Here is a 24351-nt window from a genome sequence, read left to right as displayed (position 1 = left end):
AAAAAAATCTTTAGCTGCTGTTAACAAAATGTGAGCTTCTACCATCTTCCCATTGTCTCAACCGTATAATGGTTGCTCTACAATAAAAGAACCTCTCCCAACACTCCCATAATGTTCATGGAAGGAAAAAAACCCCACAGCAACACACTCACTGTCATCAGTGTTGGTGTCATCACCTGCTGCTGGGTGAGCCAGGAGGTCAGGGTTTGGATGGGCAGGTTAGTAAATCCTGGGGGGAGGTTTGTGCAGCTTTCTGCTGCTGGGCAATTTAAAAGCTACAGTCGCTTCTTCCAGTAAATCTTGGTTTGTGTGGGACCTTCCAGCAACCTGAAAATGTGTCTGGCATTGCTGGGATCCCAGTGGAGCCTCTGCCCATTCTGCAGGCAGCAGAGGGCTCAGGAAAGCAGAGGGAAATGTTGAGGAGAGGGCAGCTGTAGCAGCTCATCAGGTGGGAGAAGGTGTTTTACCATCTTTTAACATCTGTATTTCTGAGCTCTTCCCATCTCCTGTAACACCTCTGGCCCTCCCTGCTGAGGCAGAGGCACCCAGGTGATCCTAACCCTGCTGTGCTCCATCCATCCATCCATCCATCCATCCATCCATCCATCCATCCATCCATCCATCATCCATCCATCCATCCATCCATCCATCCATCCATCCATCCATCCATCCATCATCCATCTATCCAGCAGCCATCCAGCCATCCAGCCATCATCCATCCATGCCAGCCATCCATCCAGCCAGCCATCCATCCAGCCATCCATCCATCCATCCAGCCATCCATCCATCCATCCATCCAGCCATCCATCCAGCCATCCATCCAGCCAGCCATCCATCCAGCCATCCAGCCAGCCAGCCATCCAGCCAGCCAGCCCAGCCAGCCAGCCAGCCATCCAGCCAGCATCCAGCATCCAGCCATCCAGCCAGCCATCCAGCCAGCCAGCCATCCATCCAGCCAGCCATCCATCCATCCATCCAGCCATCCAGCCAGCCATCCATCCATCCATCCATCCATCCATCCATCCATCATCCATCCATCCATCATCCATCCATCCATCCATCCATCCATCCATCCATCCATCCATCCATCCATCCATCCATCCATCCATCCATCCATCCATCCATCCATCCATCCATCCATCCATCCATCCATCCATCCATCCCTCCATCCAAACCCCCAAATCAGGCAGTTGGGCTCTCCCTCAGGGCAGGGTTACTCAGATTTCACCCTGCAGAACACCTGCAGCATTAGACACACTTCCTTCTACATTTTCTCTGTCCCCCTTTGCAAACAGAACCTGTGAAATAAACCAGCTTTCCCTGGAGCTCAGAGAAGGCATCGCAGTGATTTGTACATGATAGCACTGCTGTCACACCTCACAGACTTTTTTGTCTGCTTAAAGACCCAGTTCACCACCAATATTTAATATTTTATATTTTTTTCCTCGTGTTCATTGCCTGGCACAAACACATGGATCCTCTTATCTCTTCCCAGTCAGGTAACAAGCAGTGGGTGGTCACACTTTTACTCATTATGCCCCCATGCTGTGGATTCATTGCTCAGAAATAATTTCCCTCCCTCCTGTATTTATTGAGCCTGAAGCCACCTCTCTATCAAGGCTGGGAAATACAGGATAAGTCTCTCATTTTTCAAAGTATTGCAGGAGGTAGTTTTGTGGTTACTGTGTCCCTTTATCTCCTCCTTTGAAATAGCAGCTATGAAAAACTATTATAAAACAGAATTGCCTTTGTTAGAAATTGTTTTATGACAAAGCTGGCAGCCAGTAAGCTGAAAACATATCTAAGAAAAACCCTTGTGCTCTTCAAAATGACTGAAAGTCCCAGTGTTACAGAACCTAATCCACTGGAAATACATTTTCAATGCATCACTTGTTAGTTGAATATTTATATTCAGCCTCAAGGAAATGGTCTGTGGTGCCTCTTGGTTTTGTGTGTGTAAAACAAGTGTCCATCATGACTTGCTGAGTGAAACATCATTGAATAACAGGAATTGTTAGGGGGAAGGCTACTAAAACAGGATTTATATTTCCCACAGAAATCAGTTCTTCCAGAGTTTGACTAGCTGGGTATTTCAGGGGAAACTTTCAGCTGTTCTTCCCAGCACTGGTGTCAGTCTGAAGTCAGCTCACAGTTGGCAAAACAGCCACAAAGAAAGTTCTAGAAGGGGAATGTTCATTGAGCTTCTGTGGTCCATATCCATCCATGCTGCAAATGAATTCATGAACTCCTTAATGCTCTACTTTCAATTTATTCCTGTGTTCTGACCCTCTCCAGCTCAGCTCAGCCACAACCCAGCTCTGAACAATCCCAGACTTTGGCAGGACCAAGCTCAGCTCTGAGATTTTGGGCTTTGACCCTCTCTAAATAATACAGACAGGAACATTAGTGCCTGTGCAGAACTGCAGCAAAATGAGCAAAAGCTCTTCAGGTAAGGAGCACTTGTGGGATTTGGGGCAAAGAGCACAGAACTGATGGGAACCAGCCTTGTTATGGGACAGGAGACCCAGAGCCAGCCTGGTGAGGTGGGCAGGAGATGTTCTCATATTCAACACCCACCCCAGCATTCACACAACTCCCTTCCTGCTCCTGTTTGTCCCTGCCAGGGCAGGGGATGGAACAAAATAATCTGAAAGGTCTCTTTCAACCCAAACCATCCTGTGAGTCGATGTTTTATTCAGATCCAATGGCTTGCTGTTATCTTTATTTATGTGCTTGTTTATTTCTACTTTCACTCTTTAAAACTTTGCACTGCTGGATTGTCCAAGAGGAAATCTATTCAAAACAACAGGAGGGAATTTCTTTTTCAGCCCCAGCTGATAAATATGAGCTGTGCAATGACCAGAGGGGAGGACTGTTGCTCAGGGGCACAGAGGGAGCACTCCTGTCCTCATTTCCAGGGCTGGGACCATGTGGGCAGCCAGTATTTACCACAACAAAACGATGATTCAAGTCCAGCCCATTCCTTGGGGTATCTGAAATGCAGAGGCTCCATTTCAGCACAAAAACATTTAGAGATGTTGATATACTTCTCCTCAGAAACATGTTTTCTGTGGCAGACAAATGTGGAGCAGCAGAAGAGCCTCTCCAGAGCCCAGGATGAGCAAGGCACGTTCTCTGTCAGTGCAGAGGAGAGGGAGGTGTCTGAATTTTCAGTACAAGCTTTGCAAGTCTGCTTTGCCAGCTCCCAACTCAAGTTCTTTCTGGTTTTGTTTTATTTTTTTGTACAAAGGCTGTAATTTTTCCGCTTTAAAACCACAAAATCAAGATTTAGGCAGTAAGTCAGTGTTTGAGATCCAGTGAATTGCAGAGTTCCCTTTAAACTCCTCATTAAAGTGTTTTCAGTAAGCTTAAAATCCTTCATTGAGCAGGGAGCTCATTTTCTGCTCAAGACAAGTCCTGGTGAATATAAGCTATTGCTGCATATTGTGCTTTTTTCCCCTTGGTCATCTCTGAAAACCTCTCAGATTCCTCCTCACCCTATTTCTTGCTGCTTGGCAAACTCATTTGCAAGGTTTTTTGCTTTTCTGGAGCGAGCCAAGGTTGCCAGAATTACATTTAATTTACATTTCACAGAGAGAAAGGCTGTGCCAGGGAGCTGAGTTAAAGCAGCAGCCTGTTCCAAGGGTGCCTGCAAGCACTGATCTAATCAGTGATCTGTCAGCTCCACGTTACAGACCTTGTCTCTGAGCACTTCAAGTGTGCCTCTTTCAATCTGCACCCTCTCCAACCAGGCATCACATTCTTGGGCCTGATGCTAATTTTCTGTTTAAGAAAACCCAACCCTAAAGAAATCAGTTTTGCTGGGTTTGGATTTGAAATACTCATTACAAAGAGTCGTATATTTAAAAAACATTTGCAACACCCCTAATTGAAAAAGAAATCTCTCTCAGATACAAATTACAAACCACTAGAAGCTGATTTAGTGGAAGCCACAGAAATAAGCTGCACATAACTCCACTCACAGCTCACAGTTCAAGAAGAAATGTAATCTGGTACTTTCACAGATCTTGAAAATACAGCCTACCTATTACCAAAAATCTCCAAGGCCTTATCTCCAAAGGACATTAAAGTCAATTAACCAAAGGAGCAAATTTACAGCGTGTTCCAGCTTTGTGCAGATGCTGTTCCCCACCAATGCAGTTTGAATCCAGTGTCACTTGATTTCCCAGCTGAGGGGCAGCACTCACTGAGGGTTGAACTGAAGCAGTTTCTTCTCTCCTGCTTTTAACCCAGGCCAGCTTTCCTTTTCTCTTGTCTCCAGAACTGGACAGGACCAAAGCAGAGCTCAATGAACTCTGCCTGAAGCAAAGCCCGTGCTGGTGGTGTTGGGAGCCTCCTGAAAACAATGTCCTATCCCAGCTGCAAATATTTACTGAAATTAAACTTCCAGCTTGTTCTGTGAGACTTTAGCCATGCAATTCCTATTAATGCAAGCTGAAGCCACTCATGCCATGTAAATATGTGTGCACAGAGCTGCTGCAGGAGCCTCCAGAAGAAGGTAATTATTTTGCAGATGCATGAGGAATAGAAATAAATGTTCTTGTTAGACTAGCAGAGTCTGGCTGGACCTCTTCTACACTCTAATATTTGACTTTAATTTAAATATACACCTACTGTTTGCTGAGGCTGGGGGGTTGTGCAGCCTGTGCTGGCTCTGGCACCACTTTCCCTGCACCATTTAGGAGCTGATGGTGGAGCTGAATTTCACCTGCCCAGGGAGGCTCCTCCTGCCTGCAGCAGCACTCCCCAGAGATCCAGCTCTCCTCCTGATAATATTAAAGATTTTCCATATATTTGCAGGCTGATCTGGTAAATTGTAGTGCTGCTCTTACACAGGGGAGAGGAACTGGGGTTTTTTCCAGTTTCTGGCATAAAAGCAGCCTGTCCTTTCCTTTCTGTTCTCTGACAAGGTCCTGCTCCTGCAGCAGTTCAGACCAGCTAAAAATCAACCCAGTTCAAACTGTGCAGGGGGCATTTAAAAGTTTTGTAAAGACCCTGCCTTCTTCATGGCTTAGTGGCAATGATTCAAGAAGTCAGAGAGGCAAACACGTCTGTAATCACATGTATTTTACAATTTCACAAACATGACAGGGTTATAGGGAGCAGCAAGGCATTTTACTGGCTCGAGAGCCATCACTGGGAAGAACAGATGTGATCTGGGGCACATAAACTCTCTCAGGTCTGAAGGAGAGCAGCTGTAGCAGAAGAAGAACAGCTACGCCGATGCACAAACGTTTCTTTTGCTAACAGCACCAATAAACACGTTTAAAAGATTATTGTAAACCCAGTTCTCTTTTGCCATCTGGCTCAGCCAGCCACGCTGTGGGGGTGGGAATGAGGCCCTGGGGCAGCCACAGGAGATGAGAGAAACTCGGGAGGTTGCTGAGGTGTCCCTGCACCATCCCTATTAAATATTCCATCATTTTACCTGCTGTAGGTTGATGAATAACTTTAGAGCAATGCTCAGTTCCTGCTGAGAACACAAGCAGTGGTGTGAGGACACCAACCCTGCAGGACAGGAGCAAAGTGGAAAATTGTTTTGTTTGTGGTGAGGTGAGCTGTGAAGAAGCCACGCTGCAATCCTGCCATGACCAGAACAGTGACACAGTTTTATTTGATTTTTTGGCTAAGTTTAAGGCTGCCTAAGCCTGTTATCAGGGACTTTGGAAAGAATCCTGGAGTTTCCTTCAAGGACAGATATCAAAAACCTCGTGCAAATTGCCAATATTGGCTCTCACATGAAGGTGAAATTGGAACAACACGATGCTATGGCTTCACCTGCTGGGAAATGCTTGGATTTGGGGTTTTTGCAAAGATAAAAGCACTCTGCTCACTCTCAAACCTACAGCTCCTGACTGCAGTCCAAATGTCTTGAGTGCTTCAGCTTATCACCTAAAAACTCATAAAAACTCCCCCATGTTTAGGATTTTGGGAAATACACTGGAGGTGGAGGTATAAGCAGATTAAAAAGTAAAGAGAAAAGTCATAATAATAAAAAAGAGCCAAAATGAAAAGCCACTAAATCTCAGGTAAAAACCATCCAAATCTAAAAATAAAGGAAATGTACAAACCTTATGTGCAAAGTAAATGTCAGCGTGAGCACAACTAATGCTGGCTCTGAACTATTGATTCAGAATAGCCCTGCAAAGTTGAAACATCCCCATGAAGGGTCAATAAAAGGAGAGATCATTTGTTTCCTGTTGAAACCTTTGCTGCTCACGTGGGCATGGACTTTCCAGGGGGATGGCACAGTGTCCACACTCTGGAAAATGCCTGCAGGATGTGGGCCAGCAGCTCCAGTGCAATCCAAGCAGCAGCAAATGCTTTGCACCAAAACTCTGCAAAGCCTGCCAGCTTGCAAGCAGAGCAGACTCTCAGACCATTCTCTTTATTTCAGCTGGCCAAATAAATCAGGAGGACACACCAGGGGGGAAATTTCCAGCGCTGCCTGTAATGGGTTTAACTTGAGAATGCCCACGACTGCTAAGCAGGGCTGAATGGCTGCTCCTGCAATAAACACCAGCCTAATCCTGCAGCTGTGTGCTCAGCAAAATCCCACTGCTTTCAGCAGGGTCTGTGCCTCAGGGCTGGGACAGCACAGGCAGGAGAGGGAAGTTCAGTGAGGATTTAAGCAGTCAGCTGAAATCCACTCATTCCTCAGCCAGCACAGCTCTTCCTGCCTTTGTCACTGAAGGCAACACTGCAACTTCTCCTGTGCCAGATTCTCATCACCTCTTCTGTCATAGCCACAAAAATACCCACAAGATCAAGAGGTCAGTCACTGCCCTTCTCTGGAGCTCATGATCTGACTACCCTGCAAACTGTCTGCTATTCCCTTGGTTGTGTGCCCTTATGAACTGTTGGGTAGCTCTCCACTGCTGTCTGGGCTCTTCAGGCTCTTCAGTAGCTGAGATGTTCTCCTGGGCACTGGAGAGCTCTAGCTGGAGCTGCCACAGTGTTTAGCACTCCCCTTGCTGCTGCCAGCAGGGCTTTTTCACTGGGTTATAAATCTGAGTAAGTGTGTCATGCCTTTTCCCCACTAATACTTTTCAATTTCACCTGAAATCCACCAACACAGGAGCGTTCCTGGAAGTTCTTCATCCTGCAAATGATGGTTGTTACAGAATAGGCATTTCCAGCAGGGAATGTGGGATCAGAGCTCAAAATACCCACTGCCTCTGCCCTCCTTTTTCCCTGCCCACTTTTTCCTGGGGGAGCGTGGTCTGCAGTAGGAATTGTTCCTTCCTTAATTCAGAGCTGCTCAGTAGTGCAGCAGCCAGGTCTGCACAGACTGAACAACCACCCACAGTCATGGAATCACAGAGGGTTTGGGTTGGAAGGCACCTGGGTCACCTGCTCCAAGGCAGTGACACCTGACCCCTTCCCTGGCCCTGCTATTTGTCCCAGCGGAAGGAACTGAGGTCTGGCAGTGCTGAATGTCTCACACACACACAGGGCTGTGTTACACCCACAGCAGAGGTCCAGGTGCTTTTCCTCAGGAAGGTGTGATCCACTGTCCTGAGATGGTGTGGGATTGATTCATGCTGCAGGCAAAGCTCTGCCTTGTAAACTGCTCAGATCAGGATAAAGGCAGCGATTGCTGCGTGTTTGAATGAGGGCTGGGGCAGACTGCAAAGCTGAAGGCAACTTTTAAATGCTCATTTTCAAATGGCTGTGCTCTGAAAGCAGAGCCCCGGGCACGTGTGAGGAGCGGGCAGTGCTGAGGACATACCTCTTGTTGGAGGTGACAGGGATCCTCCAGCCCTTGATCTGGCTGAGCTCGGTGTCAGAGATCTCGATCTGCAGCGGCAGCCGCGGGACCCAGACCGTCACCTCCAGCTGCGTGGTGAAATGTTGGTAGGTGAAATTCACAATGGTGTCCACTTTGCTCTTCATCTCCTTGCCGTTAACAAAGATGGAGTCACAGCTCTCAGAAACCTTAAAAAAAAAAGATAAAAAATTAGGAAATGAATAAAAGTTCCTGGGGAAGAACGAGGATGATACATGAGTGCTAAGACAACACTGCAAATGTAAGTCATGCATATTGCATTTCCAGTTCTCTAATTAGAAGCAAACAGTGATAAATGGACCCCAGGGAAAGAGTGGTGCTTTCCTCAAAGGATACTACTCAAACTACAAAAATAATTTAATGATGTTATATAACCTGTGTGAATCTTTTATATTAGGCAAATTAAACCCTTCGTGAATCAAACTCCATGTGCATCAATGTTTATGTTTACAACTTGCTTAAAGAACCAGGAAAAAATGGGGCCATATGTTAGTAAGAAAAAGACTGACTCAGAACCATAAACCAGAATCTTTTCCCTTTTCCTTGAGCACTGTAATGCTGAAAGACAAAGATCCCCTTATGGCTCATGAGCAGAAGTGCAGCAGAAGCATTATTTTTTAGAACTTCTCAGTAATTGTTTTAACAAAATGTATTCCTAGCTGCTTCATGGCATTCCATGAAATCACTGCTAAAACGAGCGTGTGGGCTGTGTACTACAACTCATCTGCCCTCTTGGCTCCAGGGATCTTCTGGCACAAAATCAAGGTCCTGAGCACAGGTCTCATTTATCTGAAACCATGATGTAGCAGCTAATTCAATCTCCATCCTGGAAGACAGGAGTCCTTTGTCAGGAAGGGGTTTCTAATACATTTATAAATATGTTTTAGCTATACAAACAGTATGGCTTTAGATACACAAACACCCAGCCATGTATAACACTCATGTATATTATTCATGTACAATATTCATGTTTATTTTCATGTATAACATGAGTTATATACCTGCACCCCTGCATGTGTACATGTATTTTATCTTTATCTGGTTTGCATTCTGCCTTGAAGAGAGAGAGATCGTTTCCCACAGAGTCCATGGTTTCAGTGTGGTTTTAATCTTTTAAGCCACAGCTGATGAGATGTGGCTGTGTCCCTGGAATGCACTTTGTTCTCCTGCCAGGGCTGCTCTGTGTCACCTGTCCACGGCTCTGGCACAGAGGGAGCCTGGCTGAGCCCGTGTTTAAATCCTGCTTTCCTGGAATTACTGAGATAACTCATGTAGGCTTCAGGGGGGAATGGGCTGAGACACAGGCTGGGCTCTCTCTGCAAACTTACCTCAAACCTTTTCAGATATTAACAGGGATTAGGGGTTACTGAGCCAAGAAAATTAGAGAAAATCTCTGGCAGATGCTTTGTTTTGCTCAAAAAAGACACAGTTGTCAGATATGAAGTAAAAGATCTGTCCTTCCATATTTGCCACATTCAAGTCAGCTTCTCAGATCCTTCCCAATGCACTGAAACTACAATTGTTCATTTACACTAAGCCAGGTGGTGAGGGATGGGGCAAAGGAAAAGAAGTCACTCTTATGGAGAGAATACTCCTCCACATAAATGCTTAATGAACACAAGAATATAAAAATAATAAATCTAGATAATCTGATAAAGAGCTTAAAATGGACTTCGGGCTCAGGAGTACCACAAATGAGATGGAGCATACTTGGAATCTTTTTTTCCCTCCCTCATAATGTGTCACGAGTGTCTCTGGAAAGTTTAAGCACATTAAGCAAGCTCATTAATTGAATGAGCAGTTGAGATTCTAAACCATAAAGCTTACATCGAGGGAGTTATGTGAGAATTAATACAAGACAGAAATAATTAAGAAAACTCAAAGAGGGAGGGATAAACATCAAGGCCAGAGCAGGGGAATAACTAATATCTGACAAGACGGCAGCTAATTTTTCAGATTCTCTTCTTGCTGCATCAAATGTTCTTGTCAGCAGGCAAGAAAGGTGCTAAATTAGGGAAGTGAAAATGGACATTAATTGTAGCTATAAAAATATCAATCTAGGTGTTGGAATGCTGGATGCTGAGAATTTGAAACTTTCTGTGCTGAAAGGCACAGACCCACAAGAAAACGCTGAACTTGACCTGAGGCCATGGAGAAGGCTTCCAAAATTGACTGGTAGCACTGGGATTGTGGATGTGGCGTTTGATTAGAAATGTGTGATATCACAGGGTGGAAAACTCAGAGTTTAAGGTTTTAGAATATAGCAATATTCAAAGATATTAGCAATATTCTAATATTCTATAGAATAGAGCAAGATGGAGGTTTTAGGGTGGAGGCTGGGCCTTCTTCTTCACCTTCTTCTTCCTTCTTCTCCATGGGTTTGGGTGGTGTTGTGTAATTGGACAGAAAAGTCCGCAGTGCGGGACACAAGGGATTAGTTATTGGGTTAAAAGTAAAAATAATTTAGGTGTCATTTCTTAATTGGATAGTTTAGCCTTAAAAGACCTTGTAGAGAAAGATAGTTGGCCATTTTGCAGCTTGTTAGTAGAACGCAGTGGAACTCAGGACTTGTAATCGAGATAAGCAATAATAAACATCCGAGTCTGAGCACGGAACACGGTCTGGAGAGCCTCAAGCCCGGCCTTGGCAGGGCAGAGGAGAAACCAAGAGCCAGCAGCGAGGGGACACTGCTGAGGCTGGGACCCCTCTGAAGACACAGAGGGAACTGCAGCTGAGAGCTGGAAAGGGAAAATCCCCAGGGAAAAGAAAGAAGAAAAGGAAGAAAGAAGAACTTGGGCGACCCTGGACGCTGGTGAAACGGTTTGGAGCAGATTGTGGATCTGGAGACCCACGGACGGCGAGAAGGCAGGTACGATTTATGTTCTTCAGGGTTAATCACAGAGAGAGAATGGGAAATGTGACATCCAGATCACAAAAATCACAAAGAGAGAATGGGAAATGTAACGTCCAGATCACAAAGAGACACCTTAGCTCTCCTACACTCACTGGGCAGTGAACATCCCACGGCTGTCCCAGCTCAAAGGTGTTTTACACTGGGTGCAGGAGCAGTTTCCAAACTGAACCAGAGGCGCTCTTTGATCCCTTTCTTTGGGACTTTGTGAATCCAACACCATACAACGCTGCTACCCTTAACAACACAGCAGCAGCAAAACTTCCAGCATGCAGGGCGGTCTGTGAGGCTCCAGCCTGCAGAAGCCGTGCACAGAAGCTGCACAGGAGCCTAATGAGATAATCAGTGCCCTCAGAGCCCTCAGTGCGGCCCAGAGCGGCGGGATGGGGCAGCCCCCCCTTCTCCCGCTCCAGCAGCGCCGCCAGAGCCTGGGAGATCGCTCCCCGCGGCTCCCCCAGGGGCAGGGGACATCCCAGCCCTGCGGAGGCGCTCCCCACAGCCGGGGGACCCCCGAAATACCGGGGGCAGCAGCCGGGAGCTGGCGGGCCTGGCCCCGGTGCGCGGCCACCTGGAACCGCGGTAAGCGCGCAGCGTCCGCAACCTGCGCAGCCAGCGACTGCACGGGAACGCAAAGCGCGCAGGCACCGCAAACAGCGCAAAAGCGGCTCCCTTCTGCCCGGGGGAGAGGAGCGGGGCCCGCGGCTGTTTTTAAAAGTAACAAACACGGCCTTGGCTTCAGGCGGTGCGGGGACGGGCCAGGGGGACACGGAGGTGGCGGGAGGATAGGGGTCCCTCGGAACGGGCGAACGGGAAGGCGGATGGAGTCTCGGACCGCGGGTGGCAAACACAGACCCAAAGATCACAAACAGCGCTTCTTTACTGCCCATAGCTGCGGCGCGGGGTGTCCCTTCCCCGCCCGCTCTCTCCCAAACCCAAGCTCGGCACCAATTCTCCCGAGCCCGCCGCTCCCCGCGGCCATATCGGCACCGCCCGTAGCCCCGCCTCCCGACCTGTCAATCACTCAGCACGGCTGTTCCGCGGGAGTCCCCCACGCCCATGAGTGCAGCTCAGAGGCTGCGCACCAAATATGCCCTTCCCACATCATGGCGGCGCCCTGCACGCCTATTCCGTACGGAAAAATGGCGGCGCCCTGTGAACTTCCGTAATTCATGTACGTACTTCCGCTGACGCCATTTTGTGACCAACAAGACGTTAAGCCTCCTGCTGCAGCGCCACCTGTGGCCAAGTCGGCTATTGCACCCTCCAATTCTAATAAAATACAACAAATGCCACCAGCAATTCCTCAGACAGAGGGGTGTTATGGACACATGTTATAATAGTGCCTTTTCGCAAATATTAAAATGGATTTCACATGTGTGGCATTAAAACCACACAATAAAATCCATTTTAGTATGGATATTAAACTTTGTTATAAAGATATAGTTTGCATTTCTACAGTTAATTAAGCTTAGACATAGCAGTGAACTAGTATATATACTATATAGTATATTATATATACTATAATATAATATATACTATATACTATATATTATATAAACTATAAATAATATATAGTATGTATTATATAGTATATAGTATACGTATAATAATATATAATATTATACATTACTATAATATATATAATATAATAGTATATAACATGGATAATATATATAAAATATTTACTATTACTATTATAGTACACTATATATAACACATAAGTATGTGTTTTACATATTATAATATTGGCTTTTCACAAATATTAAAATGGATTTTATACGTGTGATGTTAAAGTAACTTTGTCATAAATATATGGGTTTTATTTCTATTGTTAATTAAGTTTAGACATAGTAATGAAAGAGCTGTTTGTGTTAAAATGCTTGCTTGGATGGGACAGCATCCAATGCACACAGGATGAGGACACCTGTACAGATCTGCCAACTGAATAAAGTGTGGCCCAAGGCCCAAACTGGAGGTGAGAAGGAGAAGGAGCCAAAACCACAGCCAAGAAACACACACGCTCTAAAAATGCAGAGCCGAGGAGGGGCCACGTAAAATAGTTCCTGGAAAATGTAAACTAGTTTATGGATATGCATGAGGATCTATGAATATGCAACAGGCTGATGTAAGGAAAAGGTATTTAAGGGGTACCCCCAAAGATAACAGGGTGCTCCTGGCTGAGTGCTGGCCATAATAACCTCTGCTCTATGGTCTCTTATTGTCCTTTAATTAACTTTTTAAATTTTCACAGGAGAGTGAACGCGTTTTTCACCAGGGGAAGGAGTGAATGCAGCCTCTAAATTGAAGGAAGAACATCTTTGCAGCACACCAACCCGCAAAATACAAACAGAGAGTTTGTCCCATTTCCTTGGATTCCAGAAGGCATGTCAAATAATAACACAAATGATCCATCAAGAGACAAATTCTACCAACTGGGCAGAGATTAGAAGAAAAGCATTAAAGGAAGGAGGCTTTGACATGGCATCAATACAACTGATGACAACAAAACAAGGCAGACAAAATGTAACTCCCAAATGGAGACCACTGACATACGATGTAATTAAAGACTTGAGACAGGCAGTAAAAGAGGATGGTTTAGGCTCTGTCTACTTCCAGAAATTATTAAAAATCACCTTTTATTTTTACGACCTGCTACCTCATGACTGCAGAGGCCTCGTCTCGCTAATTGTTCCAGAGTTACAGTTCCAGGAGTGGGATGTGAGATGGCGGAGGGCTCTGGCTCACCTGAGGAACAGGTATGCAGGAGGGCCACACGCAGCTCTCACGCTGGCCCAGCTGGCAGGAGATGAACCCCATGACAGTCCTGAAGATCAGGCAGCACAGTTGCCTCCAGATGTGATTGCAGACATCAAGGAGGCAGCACGGAAGGCAATTCTGCAAATTGAACCAGCTGGAACTCCGGAAGGCTTTTTCACAGAAGTAAAGCAAGGTCCTACTGAGCCCTTCACTTCATTCGTCCATCGTCTCACGCAAGCAGTGGACAGACAAGAGAGTAATGAAGACCTGAAGCCACATCTGGTTCGAACTTTCGCTTTTGGAAACGCCAATGCAGAGTGCAAACGCGTAATTAACATCGAGCACGGTCTGCCAACCGTGGCTGAAATGATGGAGGCGTGCAGCAAGGTGGGCACTCCCCAGCACATGGCCGAAATCCTGGCAGGAGTTTGTGTAGAACAGGTCAGGAAACTCCTTCAAGAGCAGAACAAAGAATTTTCAAGAATGCTCGCGGAGCTTCACCCAACTTTTCAACAAGGCAACTCCACGGAAGCGATCTCAACGGAATTCACCAGGGGACCGAGCTCCAAACACGGAAAATATGGACACAAAAAAGAGAATTGTCCGGAACCTACAAAGAACGTGGAAGCGCCAGGCCTCTGTCAAAGATGTGGGAAAGGAAAACACCAGGCGAAAGAATGTTACTCCAAAAGGGATGTGGAGGGAAGAGCTCTGCCTCTTCCAAGAAACTCCAAGAAGAGCGCGAGACGCCATCGCGCCACGACACAAGGGATGGCGATGGCTCAGCCCGGGACCCCGCAGGGAACACAACCATCAGGGAATGTCAATGACACTCCATCAGCAGGACCACCTGCCAGCTCCCCAGAGCCAGAATTGCTGCCACGGGTGCACAGTGGGAATTGGCAGCTTCCAAGTTGGTACTTGGAATGAATGAGTCATGCAGTGATACCCACGGGGGTCACTGGAACACCATGGAGAGACAAGAGTTTTTAACCCTAGGTAAGGACAGATGCAGCATTTCAGGGCTCATTGTTTATCCACCAACTGTTTCAGCAGATCACAATGAAGAGCTGACAGTTTTGGCTCGACCTATTTGCCTTCCATTGATCATTCCAGAGAAGACTCCAACAGCCAAGGCCATTGCTTTGCCATCTCATGCAAGAGAGCAGTTCATGCCAGTGACAGCTCAGCAGATTTCACCTGGCAATGAAGACATGGACATCCATGCCTCGTGGGTGAAGCAAACAGGCCGTTCTCGACCTGTCATCCTCTGCAACTTGACAGGTGGAGACAAAACAATTTCAATCAGGGGCACGTTGGACACTGATGTGGATGTCACACTCATTTCCTGCCTCTTTTGTCCCAGAGAACTTGAAGGCACCTTTGAACTCCCTCTCAGCTATCAGAGGAAGTAGGTTGTGCCTGCAGAGTGAGAACTCAGTTATTGTTTCAGGGCAAGGGGGAAGACAGCAATCACTGATCCCCTCGTTGTGCAGAAGCCCATCACAGTGTGAGGAAGAGACATTTTATCACAATGGGGAACAAAAATAGAAGTGGATTTTTAACAGGGGTCACTGCAGCACTCACCACCCTGAATCTGACTTGGAAGACAGACAACCCTGTCTGGGTGGACCAGTGGCCCCTGGAACAAAGAAACTAATTGCCCTCAAGAAATTAGTTAGAGAGCACTTGCAGAAAGGCCACATCAAGCCAACAAATAGTCCCTGGAACTCTCCAGTGTTCATGATCCACAAGAAAACCTCTGATTCTCCATGACCTCAGGAAAATTAATGAGGTCATTGAGGAGATGGGACCACTTCAACTTGGGCTTCCATCTCTCCCAGTGATTCCGAGAGATTGGCCACTTGTGATTATCGATCTCAAAGATTGTTTCTTCAGCATCACACTTCACCTGAGAGATCTCCTTCTTGTTCTTCATCTGCTCCATTTTCTGCAGTTTTGGTAGCACAGTGATTGGTTAGGAAGAACCACAATGAGATGTTGGACAGAAAAATAATTAGTTATTGGTAGAAAGGTAGAAATAAAATACATTCTAAGAGTTAATTGGACAAAATAGTTTTAAAAGACCTTGAACCTGTGTGGCTTGTCACTTTTTTGGTGCCTTTCTCTTTGTAGCCAAGTTTGGTATGTAGACAGCGTGCTGAACTGTTGATAAGAGAAAAATAAACAGTCTGAAGACCAAAAAAACCAAAAGTCCCGTTCATCTCTCAATTCTGGCACAGCCTTTTTAGGGGTCTCCCCATCAGGGGAACCTCGGGGGGGATTTCACATCTAGGCTTAAAAATGTCACAGATTTTATGTCGAGACAGACATTCAGTCATTTATAAGCTGACCAAAAGGTAAATACAAAGCAGGAAATGTAACTATGCTACAGCTCACCCAGAGCAGCGTTCAGAGCTCAGGATTCACTCCAGTGTGTCTCCCAGAAAACAACCCAGCCTGGATAAGAAAACTTGAAGAGAGCCATTGTTCTTTCAGCCCTCTATCTGGAATTTGAGTTTCCCCTGTTAAGTACAAGCATACCAGACAATTCAAAGGAAAATCCAGCTGAATCCCAGGGCAAAGCAGGATGGACTGAAGCTCACATGAGGAAACCTCTGCTTCACTCACACATATTTCAGTACTGCCAAGTTTCTTTCACTCACCTCACTACAGCTGGTGCTGGAAAGTAGACTTGGCTCATCTGAGGACCCTGAGCATGGATAGAAAATATCCAGCACTCCTTTTTCCCTTGGGACCCTGTTGTAGTTCTTTGCAAGGCGACTTGGTTCTGGGGTCCGGCACGGTGACCCAAAGACAGGGTCACTCGGTCCACTCGCTGCAGACACCAATGTGGTGGACAGCAAATGGCGTTTATTCAAAGGTTTCAGGGGTATTTATGGCTTGGGTAGTTTGTGTCACTTCCTTTGGCCCTGTCCTGGGTGCGGCCAGGTAGCCAAGGTCAGACTGAAGGTGAGGAGGGGTCTTCCTGTCTACGCGTAACAGCCCGAGATCTTCCGGCCGCAATCCCTAACTCTCCCACAGGACCCACTGCAGAGCCAGGACACAGAGCTGATTCCACCTTGGAGCTGTGATTCCATGGCAGCAGCACCATGCCACTGCTCTGAGAGGGAGTGGAGCCCCCCTTGAGCCTTGGGGACTGCACCTCTGGCCAGGGCCCTGCAGCAATGTCCCCCTGTCCCCCCCAAACCCTCCAGCCACTCTCTGGCTGTCACAGGTGGTGGGGATGCTGCTGGAAGGGGAACTGGTCCCAGTGCTGCCTGCTCCCATCAGAGCTGCCTGAGCAGGTGACTGCCACACAGAATTCCTTTCAGCTGCTGCTTCTGAGGGAACAAAGAGGGAAAATGATCTTAAATCTCTCCTGCAAACACTACACAGTGAGAAGAATCAGCAGCAGCTTAGAATGCCACCCTCTCATGTAAAATACACGAGCAAGGCTGTTTAAAGCAGTCTGTCACCATCCATTGTCAGCTGCCTGGCAGCCCCAGAAAGTGCTGTTTGAGACAGTTTGCAGGGGGGCAGGCCAGCCACCGTGTGCTCCCGCGTGCAGGTCAAGAGAAAGAGAGCTGCAATTAACCTCTCAGGGCTTTGAAGCAGGTGGTTGGCTCCAATCCCCACAAGTAATTGTAAAAAAAGCTCAATTTGCCCTGAACAATCTGTGACAGCCTCCTCACTTTAGGCTAATCCAGACCAGAGGAAGATAGCAGTTCAGGAGGAGTAATTGGGAAACCATTTGATGTTCAGGTCACAAAGGTTTCTGCACCCTTTGGGGGAGCAGGTAAAACAGAGGGAACGTGAACTGGCAGGAAAACAACAGATGCCTGCTCGTGGCTCATCTCTGCATGCAGGCTCTGCTCCCAAGCTCCTTCCTCACCCTCAGCTTGCAGGGCATCCTGCAAGGAGCCCTCACAGGAGACAAGACAGCCACAGTCCTCGTGGCTGTTTATTATTCAGGAGGTTTTTGGTCGTGCTGAAACCCTGCTGGGCACAACCACTTTCCTGCCCACTCTAGCGTGGGAGGGGAGAGCAAGATCTGCCTCAGCAGAGACCCGGCCACGGGGACATCCCTCTCCTGTCTGCAGCACCTCAGGGGGCCCAGCCCACTCCTCATCCTTTTCCACCTTCAGGCAAACACTTCTCGCTGCTATTTACACACAGCTGTGTATGGGCACGGGTAATGAATTATAAAGGAGAAACTCCGACCCAAAGGAATTAATTCTAGTTATTGCAGTGCAAAGTAACACTGCCTAAGAGGATGCAAGTGTGAAAGCAAGCACGGTGCAAAGCTGTCCTGTGGCACTTCTCCACCTGTGAGTTTTTGACCCAAACCCCAAAGGGATGGTGCTAATTTTACAACTCGTTTAAAGAAAACTGAGGCGGACACCATGTGGATCAGAATTTGGACTAACACAGAGTCTTTGCAGCTGAAAAACTCAGCCATTCGGTTATCCAGTCAGGTCCCCAGATAATTTAAATTTGAAGTTCAAATTCACCCTTGAGAAGAGGTGCTTGCTGCCAAAAGAGCCTTCACCAGTGCTTCAGAAACACTGGATTTACAAGAGAAGGTTTTTGCTTGGAGTCAAGATCTACTTGTCTTAAAAAATACCCGAGTTCAATGGGATGGGCGTGCAGACTGCAGAGCTGTAACCCTGATTTTTCTCATTCATTTCCCATTCCCTGCCTGTCTGCCCTAAATAGCAAGGGGCAGAAAGATGTGCCTCATGTCTTGAGACAAAACAAAATGTATTCCCAAACCCTATTCAGATAAGAAATGCTAGGTTTATTTAAATTCAGAATTATGCCTGACAGCAGTCAGTCTAATAAATGTCAGGCTGCTTGTTTTGGCTGCAGCTGTGTGTTATGTCATGGCATGACAATTATCCAAGTGCACAGGACTCGCCCACATCCGTGTGTCGAGTGATAAAATCAAAACTTTTCATTAGATTCTGTTACGCTTTTAAAATTAAAACTAATTGACCGCGATTGAATGACAGCTCTGCCCAAAGGTACAAAGACCCTGTCCTGTTGGAATTCCAGCTCTGCCCAAAGGTACAAACACCCTGTCCTGTTGGAATTCCAGCTCTGCCCAAAGGTGACAAACATACTGTCCTGTTGGAATTCCAGCTCTGCCCAAAGGTGACAAGCATACTGTCCTGTTGGAATGACAAATACACTGTCCTGTTTGAATTCTAGTTCTCCCCAAAGGTGACAAACACCCTGTCCTGTCTGGATAACAAACACCCTGTCCTGTTTGGGTGACAAACACCCTGTCCTGTTTGAATTCCAGTTCTGCCCAAAGATGACCAATCCACTGTCCTGTTTGGGTGACAAACACCCTGTCCTGTTTGGGTGACAAACACCCTGTTCTGTTTGGGTGACAGGCACCCTGTCCTGTCTGGATGACAAGCACCCTGTCCTGTTTGGGTGACAACACCCTGTCCTGTTTGGGTGACAAACACCCTGTCCTGTTTCTGGGTGACAAGCACCCTGTCCTGTCTGGGTGACAGGTACCCTGTCCTGTCTGGGTGACAGGCACTCTGTCCTGTTTGGGTGACAAGCACCCTGTCCTGTTTGGGTGACAAGCACCCTGTCCTGTCTGGATGACAAATACAGCAATACCCTGTCCTGTTTGGGTGACAAGCACCCTGTCCTGTTTGGATGACAGGCACTCTGTCCTGTTCCAGGTGTGTGTGCCAGTGCCAGTGCCCTGTGCCACCCTGTGCTGTTGTCACCTGCTGGGGCTCCTTGGGCTGACCCTGAGGTTCCAGTCCCACCTGCACAGGTGGCACCGAGCGTGTGGGGCTCCCAGAGCCCACCAGGACCCAGCCAGGTGAGGGACACCGTGTGCTGAGGGTGCCCTTGCCCTGGCACCTCTGTGCCCCTCACAGACCATGCTGGCTCCGAGCCCTGTCAAAGGTGCCAGGCCTCACAAAGATCTCCTTCTCTCCCACCAGCAGGGATTTTTCCATGCAGATAATTCTCCCAACAGCTCTGCCTCCCCCTGCCCCAGCTCATCTTGTGCACTGGGGTCTGCAGATATTGCCTGCAAACAATTTGAGGCAAATGGTAGATTAAGAATATACAGAGTAAAGGATGGCAAATGACACGATGCTGGAATTTAAACTAATAAAACAAGAGGTTTTATTCCCTTTTAATCTTCCACATGTGCAGAATAGTCTTGGAAGTGTCATTTTTGAAACATTCTTTGCCCGTTAATTTGTTTTTATTGGCAAATCAGGTCTCCAAGTACTGTTCTCTGAAATAGCTGCTGTAGCTCCAGATACAAGTGTTGTTTTTAGGAATCCCCTGAGATATATTCTGAGCTTTCTTTCCTACTTAGAAACGATAGCCAGAGTTTAAGTCGAGCATTCCCCATCCCATGTGCTCGATATGTGTTTGTTTTTCATCAATAATAATGTTTCAATAATAATGTTACACGGGACCAGGACTCACAGCAGTCCAACAGCTACACTTAAAATCAGGATTAGAAGGGTTTCCCCCTCCCTACCAGCAGCTTTCACTGGAGAAAAGGTAAAAAATGAGACATGTCAAGGTGAGCCTGAGCAGTTCCAATGCTGTTCATGCTAAGGAGTCTCTAACTGCAGCACCCACCCAGAATTAAACCCCACATTCACACTGAGACAAGAGGTGTCCCTGCCCTTGCAGTCTGGGGGAGCTGGGATGGAGGCAGGGAGGTTTGTCCAGCCCCCCCAGCACCGTGGGGTCCTGTTCAGGCTGGTCACACCTGCCAGCAGGAGCAGGGCTGGGTTTGGGTTGGTAATTAAAACATCTGCTCTGGTTTTAGTTACCCAAAGGATTGATCTTAAAACTGCTGAAGTCAACCCAAAGGAACCGTGAGGGTGATGCAGTACCAGAGTTTCACTGGTTAGCAGCCATTTCCAAAACTACGCAACCAAACCCATTGGGAAGTCCAGGCTATTTTGAAATTATCATTTTGTAAGAGTCTTTCTTCCCAGTCTATTGCTCTAAAGGAGTAAAGCAGGAGATCCAAAACTCCTATCTGGACTTGGAGTGTCTCTAATGAGAGACAGAAGCACAGCCTGGCAACTGCTTGGAGTTGGAGGAGCACACAGCCTGCCTCAGACCCAGCTTAAAGCCCCCAAAATAATGCCCATGGCTGCAGTGAGCTGCAAGAACATCACAGCACAGACAGAGCACCATCCCTGTGTGTGCCAGGCAGGGCTGTCCTAGGAGCACTTCTGGCAGGGTAAAAGTGCAACCTGTGATTTACACCCAGGCCTGACTGAAACAACCAGGAGGTCAGAGCAAGGATGAGAGGAAAATCCTTCATCCAGGAAAGCACAGACCTGGAAAAGCAGATAATTTACTGGAGTGCTGTGTGTTCAAGAGACCAGAAAACCTCGCTGGTGTGAGCAAGGGGTTTGTGGAGGGGGAGCAGCAGATCCTCAGAGCTGGGGGGGACACCAAGGCAGCAGCAGTGGGAGCACAGAGCTGCCCTGAAGGAGCCTCTGCTGGCTTTCTCTGAGGATCAGTGTTTAACACTGCTGAGGAAGAGAGGCAGGAAATTGAGGGAGGAGGGAGATGAGCCCAGGTATGGCCTGGGATGATGAGAATGGGCGTTTGAAGTTTTAAGAGTGGTTTTAGCATTTAACCCCCATTGAAAGGCACTGAACTAGAGGGAAGGACAGCGTGGCAGACATTAACATTTGGGTTTAACAATGCAGACAATTGCTGAGGCTTAGAGAAGGTGCACTGATCCATGAATGCACGATGAGAGTTTAAAAACCTGCTGAACGGAACGGAGCGTGCACTATTCAAAAACTGTTGATCTGTGCAAAATTATTAAACAACACTCGAGATGTGCCAGGATTGCAGTCCCAGGTGCAGAGCAGCTGCTCCCCTTCTCTCCCCAGCACGGTGCAGGGGCGTTCCTGCTGGAGAGGAGCAGTTTGGCAGGGGCACAGCTCCAGAGGGGAAGGTGAGTGTGCACTCACCCTGCAGCCTGCTGCTGAATTCCAGCTCAGCAGCCACCCCTGAGCACCCACAGCACGCAGCAAGGGCAGCTGCTCCACTTTCCTCCTTGCTGGTTATGGAGAGGGAGTGCTGAAAGCAAATGGGGAGCAGCTAAAGCAGGACTTGGGGGCTGCCAAAATGTTCTCTGCTTCACCAGATGAGATCCTCCACCCATCAGCTGGGATTTTAACTAACAAAAATCAAGTTGAGGAATTCTGTTGGAATGAGAAGTTCCTGTTTCTGCTCTCTCATCACCATGTGCAGACTGAGGAAGAGAGAACACCTGCATCAGGTGAAGTCCATGGCCAGGTTAAGGTGCTGGTGCCTTTGGAAGAGAAGTTAATGCCTTTGCTCATGGTCCCTGGGACAGGCAGGGCTTGGTCCCCCGGGAATGTCACCTGCCCTGCAGGAGATGAAATGTTCAACACCAAGAGGCCGAGGTGGCTGAGCTGGGGCTGCTGTGAGCACAGGGCAGGGGACCCAGAGGGACTCGGGACAGCAGGGCAGGGGACACAGCCTGCCTCTGAAACGTGATCCAGCCCTTGTTGGAGCACATGAGAGACTTTCTCCTGCTTTGCTGGCCCCAGACCAGGAGTTTTCAGGGCTGAGAGGACTTTGCTGTCTATTGCAGCACAGCGACAGCCAACTGTGACACAAGCTTGGAACAAAGGCTTGTAGGTTCTGCAGGCTGAAGCTCTCTGGTATGTCACACTTCAAGTTGTTTGGGCCGGCTGCAATGATCCCTTGATGGAGCAGCAGTTCCACTGCCAGGATGCAGCAGAGCAGGTGCACGTGAAGCAAGTTCAAGCTGATTTCAGTCTCAGCACAGTTTGTGTTTAGGGAAAGCTTCAGGAACACTTTTTTCTCCCCATTCAATCACTGCTTTTGTTGGTAACGAGAACACATGGAGCAGAGCTTAGAGCAGGATCTCCTTCCTTCCTTATCCCTTTGTGATCAAAATCCTGTCAGTCCCATTCTTGCTCCACGAGTTTCTGTCTCTTTGGAGCAGTCTCCAATGCAAGCCAGCCTGCTGCTGCTGGCCTTGCCACCAGGATGCCATCCCTGCAGCCAGGCTGCTCCTCTCCAGACAGACATCTCCATTCTGAGATAAAGGATCTCTCACCAGCACCGATTCCAAGCACACGCTCTCCTCTGAGGTGGATTTGCTGAACTATCTGATCCTTCCACTTGTGCATTACCAGCACTCGTTAGTTTATGTAAACATCCACATTTTCCACATTCATCAGCTGCTATCCCAGAAGGGCTCAAGAGCTGTTTCTGTGGTGAAACCCCAGCAGATGGTACCAGCTCCTTCTTGCACCCATCTAATTGCAAACACGGAACCTGCTCTGCTAAAGCTGTTAATTAGGTGAAAATAACACATATGTTTGAGCTAGAAGCTAAGGTGGGCTTTTCCCCCCTCTCTGTTTTCCCCCAACTGAGTTGCTCACACAAATGGGGTTATAAACTGACAGAATAATTTGCAGATGGGTGAGAAAAGTAAGAAGGGAAAATACTCAGGCAGCATCAGATGTAACGTCCTTTGCAGAATAATGGGCTTTAAAAGTAATTTTCTGAGCACTAAATAAACTAAATGTTCATGATTCATAGCTCTAATCCCTGTGACTGAAATTTAGGATCTAAGGCTCCATGAAATTAAAGAAAAAGAAACAATTATATGCATATTCATTCAATTTCATGTATTGCCTGTCCTTCAAGTTTTCAAAAAAATTTTAACAGGGGAAACAGAGGTTTCTGAGGACTGTGTTTGAGAAAACCCAGCAGAACAGCTCTGATTCCTGGAGCCAACTTCTGTGCCTGCTGGCTTCTCAGCCTTCCTGGGGAATGCAAATATTCCAGAGGAGTGCACAGAGCTCGGGGCACCGAGCGAGCAGAGCCCTCGTGCAGGACAGCTCAGCCTGCCCCAGCTGAGAGAAGCACAGAGCAGCAGAGCAGGAGCCCATCCATCCCTGAGCTGCTCCTGCAGGAACCCTCAGCAGGCCTAAAGTCTGAGCTTTCATATTTCCAGATTTGCACTGCACTGGTAAATAACTCTGAACTCCAGATAAAGCGTGAGCAGCTCTCCTCACAGCTCAGTCCCACAGAACAATCCTTTCCCTCTCCCAGTCCCACAGAACAATCCTTTCCCTCTCCCAGTCCCTCTCAATCCTTTCCCTCTCCCCAGTCCCTCTCAATCCTTTCCCAGCCCCAGAACCAAGGGCACCGCTGCAGCTCCAGCCCCAAAGTGCAAACAGCAGGGAATGGAGGAGAGCAGCCTGGGAGGGTGGGACTGCAGAGCCTGAGCTGGAATTGGACACTGAACCCGAGATGGAAATGGACCAAAAGTTATCAAAGTGTGAGAACTCATGAGCATTGTCCATCTTGGGTGGAGCCCTGGCTGGGCTCTTGCACTGCCCAAGGTGCCTCCTTTGAAGGCCTTTCCATAAATCCCTGCTTTATTCATTTAACCCTGTCTGGCCTCTGTTCCAGGGAGCCTCTCCAGGATCCCTCAAGGAGAATGAGCCCCAGGTGCTGCTCCTGCCATGGGACAGAGCATCCCCTCCCCAGGGCTGCCATGGAGTGTGGCCCCCACAGCACTGCAAACCCCCAGGAGCAGACAGACAGGCTGCAAAGCTTGGGAGCTTAACAGCATTAAGAGGAATGTCTTAAGTCATGAATATTTGCCACACTAATCTAGCCTTTAATCTTCTCCCAGTAACACAAGGATACACCATCATTATCCCAAAGGATCAACAGAAAACCAGAAACAATCCCCAGAAAGCTCTTAGATACACAACAGCACGCTTTTGTTTTTAAAGATAACTCTGGTCCTTGCTGCATCGACATTCACGAGTCT

General features: G+C 47.6%; 2 protein-coding genes across 3 annotated transcripts in view; one reads left to right on the top strand and one right to left on the bottom strand.

Moving 5' to 3' along the window:
* Positions 1-24351, bottom strand: part of TMEM132B (transmembrane protein 132B) — a 224604-nt gene that overhangs the window by 5364 nt on the left and 194889 nt on the right. The window contains exons 1-2 of one of the 2 annotated variants that reach the window (XM_050980554.1): positions 11732-11856; positions 7754-7959 (exon numbers count right to left, since the gene is read on the bottom strand). In XM_050980554.1, the coding sequence (XP_050836511.1) occupies positions 7754-7917 (164 nt within the window). In that variant the 5' untranslated portion in view covers positions 7918-7959; positions 11732-11856. Of the gene's footprint in view, positions 1-7753; positions 7960-11731; positions 11857-24351 lie in introns of those variants that run through there. The other variant, XM_018916797.3, reaches the window with a different exon arrangement.
* On the top strand, positions 10365-15215 carry LOC127060195 (endogenous retrovirus group K member 24 Gag polyprotein-like). The gene is made up of 2 exons (XM_050980593.1): positions 10365-10679; positions 12973-15215. The coding sequence occupies exon 2, from the start codon at positions 13125-13127 to the stop codon at positions 14406-14408; it is 1284 nt and encodes a 427-aa protein (XP_050836550.1). The 5' UTR covers positions 10365-10679; positions 12973-13124; the 3' UTR covers positions 14409-15215.

The sequence above is a fragment of the Serinus canaria genome, chromosome 15 (assembly GCF_022539315.1).
Source record: "Serinus canaria isolate serCan28SL12 chromosome 15, serCan2020, whole genome shotgun sequence".
NCBI lineage: Eukaryota > Metazoa > Chordata > Aves > Passeriformes > Fringillidae > Serinus > Serinus canaria.
Note: the sequence above shows the minus strand (reverse complement) of the source record. Positions and strands in the feature narration are given on the sequence as shown.